This window comes from Anser anser, assembly GCF_964211835.1.
Source record: "Anser anser genome assembly, chromosome: 4".
Lineage (NCBI taxonomy): Eukaryota > Metazoa > Chordata > Aves > Anseriformes > Anatidae > Anser > Anser anser.
Window position 1 is genome coordinate 21,523,667 of NC_139724.1, and position 12,686 is coordinate 21,536,352.

Genomic DNA, 12,686 nt, shown 5'->3' on the forward strand with positions numbered 1-12,686 from the left:
ATTTGAAAGTGGTGTATTTTCTCACCTGTAGAACTATTTAAAATGTTGTTTTACAGGAGAATGCTGAAGTTTTTCATAGACTGTGTAGAAAAGGTGCCTTTATTTTCTCAACTGCACTGTAAAATCCTCAAGATGAATATGCATGTTCTATTACGTCTTGGCTTTTAACCAAAATACGTACACTTCCTTTTCATACGAACCCAATTAACTGAGCCGCAAAGCTTGATTCCCTGTCGCAATTTTCCACTTGCCTAATGCAGTGACATATGAGCTCGAGTGTTTTTTTCTCATCCTGAACAGTCTACGTAAATTCATTGCCTCAAATTGTTTTTCAGTGTACTAGCAAATCGCTGTGCTAAGAAAACTGTAGATTTCTGACATGCTACCAAGAGTTGCGGATGTCTTTTTGTGGATGGGGTGTTACGGTGTGGGTACTTCATACCCAAGAAGTTGTTTACCCAATCTAGCACATAAAATTGCCCATACAAGTTATTCTAAGATCCGCATACCTGATGCACCAAAAAGAAGCTGAGATACACAGCTTTCAAAATACCTACCTGTGTCAGAAGATAGTGCACTGAGGTTTTATGTGCTCTGTCAAAGGCTTCTTGGTATCTATTCACCTACAGCAACGTGTTGCTCTCAACATGTACCCGTCAACTTTAAGCAAATGATACTTAACCGGCCTCAAAGCAGACAGCCTCACTTAAGTAGGAATATACCAATGTGGTATTAAAATACCTTGTATTTGTGGTTCTTAGTTTAATTTAAAAACAAACTATGAAATGCCAAAGTTAGCAGAACTGCTGTAATGCTCTAGCAGATCGATGCACAGCAAAGTATATAATTAAAAAAATTAAATAACTTACAAATGCAAACTAATGAAAGATGAGCCTGGCTGTGGTCACACCCTTCAATTACTGGTTTACCACACTACTTCCCAATCCCCCAAACACTGCACATAGCATAAGGCTGGAGGGGGAGGAGTATTTCATGCTTTACAAAGCATTGTTTTAACTTTTGCCAACGTTCAGTATATATTGTCTGCAAAAGCAAGCAGTTCGGTACTTCTACAACTGCTAAAAATGAACTTGGTCCACAGACACAGGCTACAGTTAGTTGGATTGCTGTTGTCTACACTAGGATGGATTTTAACCGGTACCTGTAACTATTTACCAGACTGGAAAAATCTCAACTTAGACTTAAACGAACTGGAGCTTTGGACTATGGGACTCTGGCAAACGTGTATAGTCCAAGATGTAGGAGGAACACAGTGTAAAGACTTTGATTCTTTCCTAGCTTTGCCTCTAGAATTCAGGATTTCCAGGATTTTAGTATCTTCATCAAATGGACTAGGCTTTCTGAGCCTTGTGATCTCTAGTCTTGGTTTGGACTGCCTAATGATGGAGAACACAGAGCAGAAGCTAAAGAAACAGCTATTACTTCTTGGAGGAATACTCCTGTGGGTATCTGGAGTTCTGGTCCTAGTCCCTGTTTCTTGGGTTGCCCATAATATAATCCAGGAATTTTGGGATGAAGAGATCCCGGAGATTGTACCCAGATGGGAAATAGGGGATGCACTGTTCAGTGGCTGGTTTGGTGGATTTTTCGTAATTCTAGGAGGCTCCCTACTCCTCTCCACAGTCTTCTTGTCATCTGAGCATCAATTACCAGAACAGTATACAATGGCAGATATGCAAGACACCTGTTAGTATGTGGAAACTGGCAACAGAAGACATTGAAAAGGGTAGATGCTGGGTTTTCAGATTTTACTCCTGCATTACAGTAAGGAAAGGCTGCTGAACGGACAGGTTATTGTTTACAAGGCTGAGGGCAGGGATTGTTTCTTACTGTGTAGTTCCTTTAATTACACTAATGCATGAGCTCTGCAGATCCAAGTCACCATTGTTTTTTCTCCAAAATCTGATCAATTGCAGTGTTTGTGTGTGTTTTTCTGTGTGTGTGTTTTTAAATGATAAATGAGTATAAAATCTTGGATCTCTAGGTATGCATGGAGACTTGACCATATTTTGCATGGCAGAAGCTGTACTGATGTAATGGGGCTGCTTTAAAGAATGTCTTTCTTACAAAAAATACTCAAGTCCTGAAACAGTTTGTAGTGCTAGTTCAACACGCAATACAGAAATCTAATACAAGGTATAACCTTAAATGAAATTCCATGGATTTGTATTCATTTATACCAGTGTAAACTAAATGTTCTCAATGTCATGAAGTACAAGATTCTCCATCCAGACTGTGTGTATGTGCACATACGTGATCAAATATATTCCAGCACACACACACGATCTCTGGTAAGCCAGCAGTTTTGAATAATGGTAAGATGCTGCCTGGTGGAGAGTTGACTGTGCTCATCACTACTGAAGTTCTTATTTAATGAATGTAAAGAACTAACTTAAGTGTATGAATAATTTTCTTTATAACTTATCCTAAGACTTGTCAGTGATTGATGTGAACTTTCTATAAATTGCAATGATTTTACATTGACAAACCTGTAGCAGCCATCTGTTTCTGCAAAGAGCATATGAACACACAGAACAGCAATAAAAGAAATAAAACACTGGTCTGGAAAAGAGCTTTGTTTAAAAAAAAAAAAAGTATTTTCCAATCACTGAAACACATGGAAAGTGCAGAGACAAGTTAATCTATGTGATGTATTTGCATACTCTTACAGACAAAATTAGAACAGAAACACATTCAGAATATAACCTGATTAAATATTTAGTTCAGTCCTGAGCATTTGATATTTAATACAGTATAAACATAGCAATAGTTTTAAAAAGATGATTTGTTCTATTAAAATTTCTGCTAACCTTTGCTCATTTGGCTAAATATTCTTGTACCAGTAATATTTAGATTTTGATATATGTAACTGCATGATATTGGTACCTGGAAACAGAACTAATTACACTTGTTATACCCTGCTGTGCAGAGTATATTCTACTTGGAGTAATATTTATAATTTTAAACTCATGGGGGGTTATTTGTATGTATTATTTTAGCTTATTCTATTGAGTGTTTTGAGTGTGCATAATTTGAATTAGTTAAAAACAAAACAAACGGAACTGTTAAAAGCTGCCTATAAATATGTTCAGCCTTATCAATGTGGAAAGGGAGGAGCACAAATATATTTTAAGTCTCTCATTTTTAAATGAGTTTTGCAAGCTAAAGCCATCAATACTTACTTTTTGGCCTTACCCCATGCTTACAAATCAGATAATACTTTTTGAAAATTATTCAACGTGTGAGGAAAAAACAGCTAAGCTGGCAAGAATTTAGACAGCTCTAAATACTTTTCACAACAGCATCCTTATTTTTATGGCCAGAACTGAACTATATTAAACAGAACATAAATAAGACTGTAAATAAATAAAAGAAAAATCATAAAGTATACCTCTAAACATTATTCTACAAACATTTTATATAATCATATTGAGAAGTTGAAACTGCCAACCTTCATTTCACCTCTACATTAAATAATTCCAGACTTTTTTTAAAATTGACCTTTCAAATATGAATGTTATCTCAAACCCAAGAAACAAAAAACAAATGGGGCATTCATAAAGGATGTTCAACCAGTCATAATGCCCAAAATAGCATGTTTTGCTATACATTGAAGTGGACTGATGCGTTTGTGCATAAGAAAACCCTTGGGTGAGGCTTATACAGACCTCTCATGACAGAATTGTCACTTTGAACTTCAGACAGCTGCCATATTGTGGTTATAGGCACTTCCATTTTCTCACCAATTACAGCCTTTTTGAAAGATTAAGACCATGCATATGCGGCTTGTTGCTTGGGGAAGAAAACTTCAGCCACTGCATTAAATACATCTGAGTGCAACACACTAAGTAGAAAACGAACTAATTCTGTCTACGATGTCTGCCTACTTGTACAGTCCAAACAAGGTAAAACCCCAACTGCTTTTACCCAGACAGGGCTGTGTAAACATCCGATGTTCTGGACTTCTAACAGAATGAATACAAGTTGATGTTTCTTCCTAGGAGGCTTCTTCATATAAAACAAGTTTGAAATGTTTTCTTCATATCTACTTATTAAACCTGTGCACGCTCAACTGCATACAGGGTCAATTGTGTATTTTTCACAATGTTTTGTACCGAAATATGCAAAGCCTTCTAGTCAGGATCTTTTCAGATCGGAGAGTGTTTACTTTACCAACAGACTGAGTTACTGTCTGACAGATTTTTCTATTGGTACAAATACTTTAATAAAAATCTCTTTGTATTTGTAAGCCTAGTGAACGTTGTTATATTCTCCTAGTTAGCAATAAGAGCCTTTAAGACAAAAGATTCGTATAGAGGAAACCCCCATTAAGTGTACAGTGGCTATAACTACTCTCATGTCAATGCTGGTGTTACAAATTTTATTCAGCTTCCAGTTCAGAAAGCAGCTGCCCTTTTGGTAGTCTCATAATAAGTTTTTAGGGTTACTTGTCTGCTTTGTCTTTCCTCACTCTCCCGCAGATGCAAGAAACCTTTTAGTGCAGGTTAAAGTACTGTACATTCACAAAACTAAACTCTGGACTGTTTCTTCCTATAAAGTATTAAAAACAAAAACAGAAGAAATTTGTTTTCAGAAACAAAATTCCAATGTGGGTGATTGAATCTAATTAGCAGCTGTTGTGAGGCAGCCTTGATGTTTTGGAAAGGAGTTTACAGTTGTAGTTAACTTCAAACTATGAAAGTCACACTCTTATACAAAAATATTGCATGGCAAAACAGCCATCTTCACAGTCTGCTCACATGAAAATAGTGAAAAGATAAACAGTCTTCTGTTGAACGTAATATTTCTTAACACAGTGTGGTTCAACAGGATACATGCTTAGTACTGCCTTTGTTCCTTTGTTCCATCTTTACAAAATAAAAACACACATGCAATACATACAAACTGTACAAAATCAGCATCAGTATACCAAAATTAATCTACTTTGGTTTTCTGGTTGTTGTTTTTTTTTTCTTTTTCAGGCATACAACAATTCAATTCACTGTATTTTACAAATAAACATATCAATAGTGAATGTAAAATAGAAGATATTTAAAGCAGGTCACTAGAACTAAAAAGTTCATCTAAAAAAGAGATGAGCAAGTGGGAAAACGCTTCAATGAAAATGCATAATTATACGTCATCAGCTGGAAGGGCTGGTATACTGATCTTTGCTCTTGTGAAATATGCTATCTTCTCCCTGAAATTAGAAACAAAACCAAGTTGTTATTTCACCATTTATGGCATGACTCTAATATCATCTACTGTAGAGTTGCTAATGTCACAGCATAGTTCTTTAAAATACAGGCTTGGAAAAATACACAGTGAGGAAAATACACAGTGAATTTATTTACAAGTGCATTTGCCAGAATATCTTCTTTTAATTCCTTTCTTAGGCAGATTTATGTAAAAAGCAGCTCCAATATTGAACAAGAAAAAGTCAATGTTTCAGTAATAACTACAATGACAAGACTAAAATATTGATACAGTCACCGCATTTCCTATGATGATATCGGGGGGGGGAGGCAGTGAAGAAAAGGCAAAACATTTGATTCTGACTTTGGAAAAGGGAAAGAAGACTTAAGAACTAGGTTTGGGCAAGCAGCAGAATTGTCATCCCAGTCTCCAGTTGTTTCCCCTGTGCTGTTACCATTTCTGTCTCTTACAAACTGAGAGATTACTGAAGCATAACAAGTTTATACGTGCTTGTCTGCCAGAAGGCTAGAAAGCAGATGATAAATATTGGGGGCATAAAAATCAAAGCTCAGAAGAGACACTCTTCTTGAGAGTTTCAAAATGCCTCTGTGTGATTAGTCTGAGGCCACACATCATCGTACCAAGTCCAACTAGCAGGATGACTACAATTCAGCCTTAGGAAGTAACTACTTGTCCAAGAGACTAAACCATCTTTTTCACTGGTAAGCTTGAGTTCTGTTCAAAAATAGTAGCCCAGAGCAAAATCAACTATATAAATGGGATTCCTGGGCTAATTATGTTGTGATTAGGAGATAAAGGAGAAGGGAGGCTTACTATACCCTTCTTGCAGAGGAATGATAGTGTCTTAAGCACTATCACGAGTTTCTGTAAACTTATGCAGCAGCGTTTCTGTGATGACTGTTAAATTACCATCACTGCCCCCCCCCTTTTCAAAAAGAGTTGCTGAGAAAATGAAAACTCTTTGAAGATGCTCTGAACTTCAAACTGAAGTTAAATAGCGCAACTGTAACGCTTCTTTGCTGAGGAACCCATTCTGCTCCTCTCACCCCACTTTCTTACCACCACCACAGCTCAGCTTCTGTCATGTGAGCAAGTTACCCAGTCCTCTGAAACTCCAACTTTATGCTGCATTATAAAGGGATGATGTATCTTGCAATTCAAAGGTGCGTGGACTTTTATTGCTGGTCATGTTTAGTTATATTTAGAAAAAAAAATACGTTACTTAACTACACTAAAAAAATGTGAAAAAGCATAATAGGCCATACCTGAATGACTGCACCTGCAGTGGCACTTTCTGGCTTTGCTCCCGTAACCGGCATACATCCTTAGAAGCTTTCCTCATCAGTTTCTCAGCACTTAAACCTTGTTTCTGCTCTTCTTTTGACTGTTCAGCCTGTAAAATAACTATAAAATAACTATATTTTGCTAATAATGAGCAACTGCTTATTTCACAGAAATGACAAATTCTTCTGTCAACCAATATCTCTACACAAAGGGCCTGCAAGACAGAAGACATTACGAAGTCTAAGCAATGAGCACTCAGTAAGGTAACAGAGCATTTTCTAAAAATATAATAAAAACAAAAAAACACGTGCCATCACAGGTAGTTACTAAGTGCTGTTAAGTTTGATATTTCTTAGGGCAATACCTAGACAGTTAAACAATTCTTAAATTTGTATAAACAAATGCTGTCTATCCAAATGTCTTTTTAGAACTGAGAAACAGTAATTCTCTTTCTGGGTAAAATATTTTTATTTCCTAATGTCAGCTGTTAGGAAAATTGTCTATACCTAATCTGAAATGACTAAATGATGAAATTATTAAAAAAAAAAAAAAAAAAGTTCTCAAAATACACATTCAAGTTCTGCTAACCTTCTTTGCAAAGTTAATATTCATGAATTCTTACACTTTTATTCATGACACAACACTATGTTTCTATTTATATACAAACCATATTTACCGTTACTCAAATGCATGTCAATTCTAATACTTGCAATAACGCTGTATTTTTTTGTTAAAAATGCTAAGATGCACCAGTCTGAAAGAAATGTGAGACTAAAGACATATCCTTTCAAATTGCTTTCACCCAGCTGAAAGTCTAGCTTTAGTATCCACTTCAGCTTAGAGGTGTTCTGTAATTTTATGTAAGAATATACCTGTTTTTGAAAAATGCTTACTATATACTGAACGGGTTAGTGGGAAGAACAAAGCTGTAAAATAATTGTTTTCTTCTGCAATATGTTTTTCACATCACCATCTTCTACTATTAAAACGCTTTATAGGCACTGAGGGCATAAACCAAAATGAGGTTAAGCTGATGCTAAATGCATTGGAATCAAGTTCCTCGTACCACACAAGCAAGTATGAGTGGGAAATACAGTCACTTATCATTAACAAACGTATTCAGTTTACTACATCCAAATTTTCTAGTGAAATCTACTGTAAGTCCTTGTTTTATGATGTTACTAAGGGATTAAAAACAAACTGGTAGAAGGGTAGATACAAGACAAAGGCATTTTGTATAAAACCGATGTGTTTAGCATTTTCTGTGAGGTAGCCCCTTCCTTATTCTATGAATCCCTTACTAGAGACCGCAAATAAAAGCTCAAGGGAACAGAAGCTTTGGAATAAACAACAGGCGAAAGATGAGAACTCCCAAGGGGTGTCTTTGCTCCATGGACACTGATTTCCATCTCAGCAGCCCTCCCTGACTTGCTTCTCCCTAGAGCTGGTGATACCCATCAATGCTCTCTCAGTCCTAATGGTAGTGAAATCATAGACCTAGTGGAAAGGTTCACGTAAGCCGCTTAAAAAACACAGATTTTACATGTGGATAAAGACTCATTCTTTCATTTGCATTGTAGCAGTATCAAAGCCAAGGCAAGAACACCAGCCTGGTACCAAGGTATCTGGCCTGGTTTCAAGGACCTTTCTTGATATGAATGCAGTTCAGTAAATACCTACCCACCAGTAAGCTTGTGCTGCTGTTAACTTCAGTTCCCAACTCCAAAAGAGCAAAGATTTTAAAGTGAAATTAACCTGTAAACATTGTTTCCCCTATTAGTTAGTGAACATAAGTTTGCAATCTACAGCTGGTAGTGTATTAATTAATTTTACGTATGTCACTGGCCATATGTTTTTATCAGATCCCCCAGCTAATATTTATCTCATCAATGCACTAAACACGCAATTTTTCAAAATTTACTAATCTTATCTTTTCCCTAATTATATGCAAGATTTTTGTGACTACTGCATTTCAGGCTAACAGCATAAATACAATGACTTCGTTCTTACTGCTGTCCATTCACCTTGCTGATATTGCACTCCTTATATTTTTATCAGAAAAATCCTTTAATTTTTTATATGCATGATATTACTCTGAGCCAACAACACATAGTGAGAGACCAAAGGTCTACACACTTGTGATCTCTGTCAGACAGGTGTCAAATTTATTTTGAACTAGCGTGTCAGGCTGCAGAAAGCTAAGAGACATTCCCTGCTAGTGCAGAGCAGCGATCTCCAGCAGAAGGAAGGAGCAGACAACCAAGGGAAGTAATCTCTCCCATTTGCCACAGCTACCTCGAACATGGATTGGGACTCAGAACTTGACAGTTTCAGGATGCTCTCAGGTAGACTTTGATTTCAGTCTAGTATGAGAACATGCACATGAGAAGGTATGTACAAGACTGGGACTGTATTAATATCATGTTTCTTGACTGATTTATAGCCAGTTAATCCTCCATCCATCTAAAACACAAAGGCACACGAATACTTTGGCTGTGCATTCCTTAAGCGCCAAAAATCTGACCTCAGCCAGAGAGGAATCTCGGTACCCGTGCTTAACTTAAGCATGAGATAACAAAGAATAAGGAAAGACAAGCAAAATTAAAGCTGAAATGTTAACTCCTGTCACGTTCATTTTTTTGTATAGAAGAATGAAAGTGAGCCTAAAGAAAAACTGTTAACTGTGCTGAACACCAAAACACTGGAAACAAGGACATGCTTGTGTTATTAATGACACAATTAAAGGTTACTTTTACATAGAACGTGTATTGGGAAAAAAAAAGATATTTGTGGCTATACACAGGAATCTTTTTTGGACACATGCGAAGAGGAGGTACTTCAAAGGACGCTAGGTATCTGAAAACTTACTTGTATGAGGATTTAAGACAAACTTTGAAATCCTGGATGATTTCTCACAGAAATGCGACCTAAACAAGAAACAATGTTTGTGCTGCACAGAATTACCTACTGTTTTTGATCTGAAGTTATTAGTGGGCTTTACATTCTTGCTATACTTAGGAATGTGTGGTGGGCAGGGAAGGAATGGAGTCTGGGCATTGGGCTTCAAGCAGAGTAACTGCGTGCTAGCAAGCAGCTACTGATTTTCAATATCCCCTACATCTGCAGTTTCTTCTTCCTCTTGAGACTCTCTCAGTTGTTCTGGCACTTCTAGCTGCTGCATTAGTCTGTGCCATTATAATGCCTGCAGGATCTCAAAAATAATGTATGATGATGTTCTGTGGACTGCTGTGTTCTGCTAACCCAAGAGGAAACACTGACAGCAGAGTACAGCATTCTCAGGGTTGTTTCCTTCCGCAGGGGAAGGCTTCAATGATACTAAGGGCAGAAATATATCTAGAAACTTGGTAAGCACTGTTCAAAGAGGTGGAGTGGCTGTGATCATTGATCTCACTTTTAGCTTGGAAAGAGGGACTTAAATGCTGTGCTGCAGCCTGCATATATTTTAAGAATGTATATTACTGCCCTTATTCCTCATCGCAGCGTGTGTCACGGGGCTGATAACTGACTCCAGAAATGTATCAGGCACCTATCTCCTTGGAAGAGATGGCTGAAATATGAATGCACAAATCCAAAGGATTTGTAATATTAAACAGTTCTCTATTCTAATGGGAATAAGCTTGTGGGTTTTGTTTTAAATTAAACAAACAATTTAAAATGATTATCCTGCATTGAGCATTAGATACAACCTATAAACTTCTAAACAAATGTAGATAAATTTCTTTTATATAAACCACTATTCTTATGGGTTAAATTTTTCAAAGATCAAATACATCCAATGAATTCAAATAATAATAATAAAACTTGGATACAAGGTGTGATATTTAAATGTTGTGATGTCTTACTCCATTTTAATCAAGGGTCTTTCAAAATACTTTTCAACACTGAGCCTGAACTGTGCTAGTTTTTATAGCCATTTTAAAACTTAGCTAAGTATGGCCAAAAGCAGAAGCCAAGGAAAGAGACAGACAGAGAGGACAGCACTGGTCAAGAACAGACTTGGGAGAACATACTGGGAAAAAGCTTTGTTTTCTAAGCTGATGGTCAAGGCCTTCTTGAAGTAGGTGATATCACTCTGGTTAATGACGTCTGCTGGATTTTTCTTCCATGAACTTATCAAACTGCTTTTTGAGTCTACGTAAACTTGCGCTATTCACAATGTTCGGTCAAAAGTATTGTTACAGCTTTTAAACAAACATGTTTGTTTAACTTGCTACCCCTTCAGTTCCCTATTTCTCATATTATAAAAGATGATGAACATATAAGTGCTTGCCTCCACATCACTCGTGATTTTACAGTTGTTGCTTTAGTTGTAGGTACTTGGCGATTCCTAACACAGAATGTTTCCTTCCTTTGACCGTACCTGTTCACCCTCCGTAGTCTTATTATCTACTTTGAGATGGGGAACCATACTGAACAATGTTTAAGTTGCAGGTAGAACATGTATTTATATCATTAAAGAATGATGACTTGTTTTGTTCCAGCTTTCTAATTCCCAATGTCTTATTTGCTTTTTGACATCAGAGCACTGTGAAGTTTTTGTTTCTTGTATCTGCGATATCTCATTCCTAATTCAGCTAATTCAGAGCCCATCTTTGCATGTGTAAATATTAGGATTATCCCTTCCCTGCCCTACACAAGGCTATTTACTGACATTAACTTTTTTTAAAACTGTTACTTACATATTAAGAGGTCCTCTGCAGCTTGTTAAAATTGGCTTCCATTTTTACTACTTTGAATAACTTGGTGTCATCAAAAACACTCATCTATCAACTATGAACAGCTAAAGAACACTAATCCCTCCTGAATGTCACCACCAACCTCCCCCCTCATCGAGAACTGATGTTTACAGACTGACATAGAGAGGAAGGGGGCTCCAGGGGGCACCTGCTCCAACTGCCTCTTCAGAGCAGAGCAAGTGAGAGCTGTGTGCTCAGGGTATTGTCCAGTTAAGTTTTGAATATCTCCAATAGGGGAAAGAGTAGAGGTTGTTTTTTTTTTGTTGTTGTTGTTTGTTTCTTTGTTTGTTTGTTTACAACCTTTCTATGCCCTTATTTCAATGCATGATCATAGAGTGGCTTGGGTTGGAAGGGACCTTAAAGGCCATCCAAGTTCCAACCCCCTGCCATGTGCAGGGACACCTCCCATGAGACCAGGTTGCCCAAAGCCCCATCCAGCCTGGCCTTGAGCACCTCCAGGGATGGGGCATCCACAGCTTCCCTGGGCAACTTCTTCCAGCACCTCACCACCCTCTGAGAAGAATTTCTTCCTTGTACCTAATCTAAATCTCCCCTCGTTTTGTTTAAAGCCATTATCCCTTGTCCTATCAATATCTGCCTGTGTCAAAAGTCACTCTCCAGAAGAGGATGATCGCCCTCACAGTTTAGAAAACACAACCAAACGCACCCCTAAAACAAAACAAAAAACGCTTAACATCCTACTTTTTTCATGTATTGAGTCAGAATTTCCCATGGTCCAGCTTGTCACTGCTGCCTCTCATCCCTTCTATACTTCTTCTTGTCTTTTCCCACATGAGGGCATCCCATCTTAATTTGTTAAATTAGAGACTGAATATATATTTGTATTCTTTTAGAGACAATCCCAGGGAGAGCAGAATTTGGCTTTAATCTGCCAAAATTAGAACAAGTATGTCCTGCCTAAGGAACTAAGCCACAGTGGAAGTACCACCCTTCCCGTACACCCCCACTACTGTAAGTAATGGCCATTGCCTCTCTCTACCTGTTAAAATGGTCTTTTGGCTACCAGTTCTGTGAAGGCTGCAAATCAGCTAATGCTGGAGGACAAAAAGCGTACGAAACTCTGTAGACATATGGCTGGGATGCAAGCGTTAAATGAACTTTCAAGTAGACTCCTCTGCTATTTTACTACACCAACCACACCTATTACCTCAAATAATAGAGTTTCTACTCTGAATTACTACAGCATTTAGGTAGGGGCGCTACAAAAATGCTACTTCAAATTCTAGGTGTAAATGCTGTAGTATTGACTAATAGAGGAAATAGTGTTTACACATCTGAATTACATAGCATAAGTAGTCAACTCTGAGCTTCTATAAAAAATCTGTAAACGCATTTGTAGAAAAGGTAAGGGCATATATCTGTTCAATCACACAAAATCTGTATGCT

The 12,686-nt window shown here is 37.4% G+C and overlaps 3 protein-coding genes across 18 annotated transcripts in view; 2 read left to right on the forward strand and 1 right to left on the reverse strand.

Moving 5' to 3' along the window:
* The window catches only part of LOC310898995 (claudin-22-like), a 57,184-nt gene extending 44,500 nt beyond the window's left edge, over positions 1 to 12,684 (forward strand). For 3 of the 7 annotated variants that reach the window (XR_014583894.1, XR_014583896.1, XR_014583898.1), the window contains one exon: positions 6,693 to 12,684. The gene's annotated coding sequence lies outside the window, so the exon portion shown is untranslated. Of the gene's footprint in view, positions 1 to 5,227; positions 5,940 to 6,692 lie in introns of those variants that run through there. The other 4 variants (XR_014583895.1, XR_014583899.1, XR_014583901.1 and 1 more) reach the window with 4 other exon arrangements.
* Positions 1,086 to 2,449, forward strand: LOC310898996 (putative claudin-24; the record flags this gene model as incomplete). Its single annotated transcript, XM_083834849.1, has 1 exon — positions 1,086 to 2,449. The coding sequence occupies one exon, from the start codon at positions 1,086 to 1,088 to the stop codon at positions 1,710 to 1,712; it is 627 nt and encodes a 208-aa protein (XP_083690975.1). The 3' UTR covers positions 1,713 to 2,449.
* Positions 2,583 to 12,686, reverse strand: part of WWC2 (WW and C2 domain containing 2) — a 99,376-nt gene continuing 89,272 nt past the window's right edge. For 6 of the 10 annotated variants that reach the window (XM_083834832.1, XM_083834829.1, XM_083834833.1 and 3 more), the window contains 2 exons: positions 6,504 to 6,631; positions 2,583 to 5,221 (listed from right to left, as the gene is read on the reverse strand). In XM_083834832.1, the coding sequence (XP_083690958.1) occupies positions 5,155 to 5,221; positions 6,504 to 6,631 (195 nt within the window). In that variant the 3' untranslated portion in view covers positions 2,583 to 5,154. Of the gene's footprint in view, positions 5,222 to 6,503; positions 6,643 to 12,686 lie in introns of all 10 variants that reach the window. The other 4 variants (XR_014583888.1, XR_014583889.1, XR_014583890.1 and 1 more) reach the window with 1 other exon arrangement.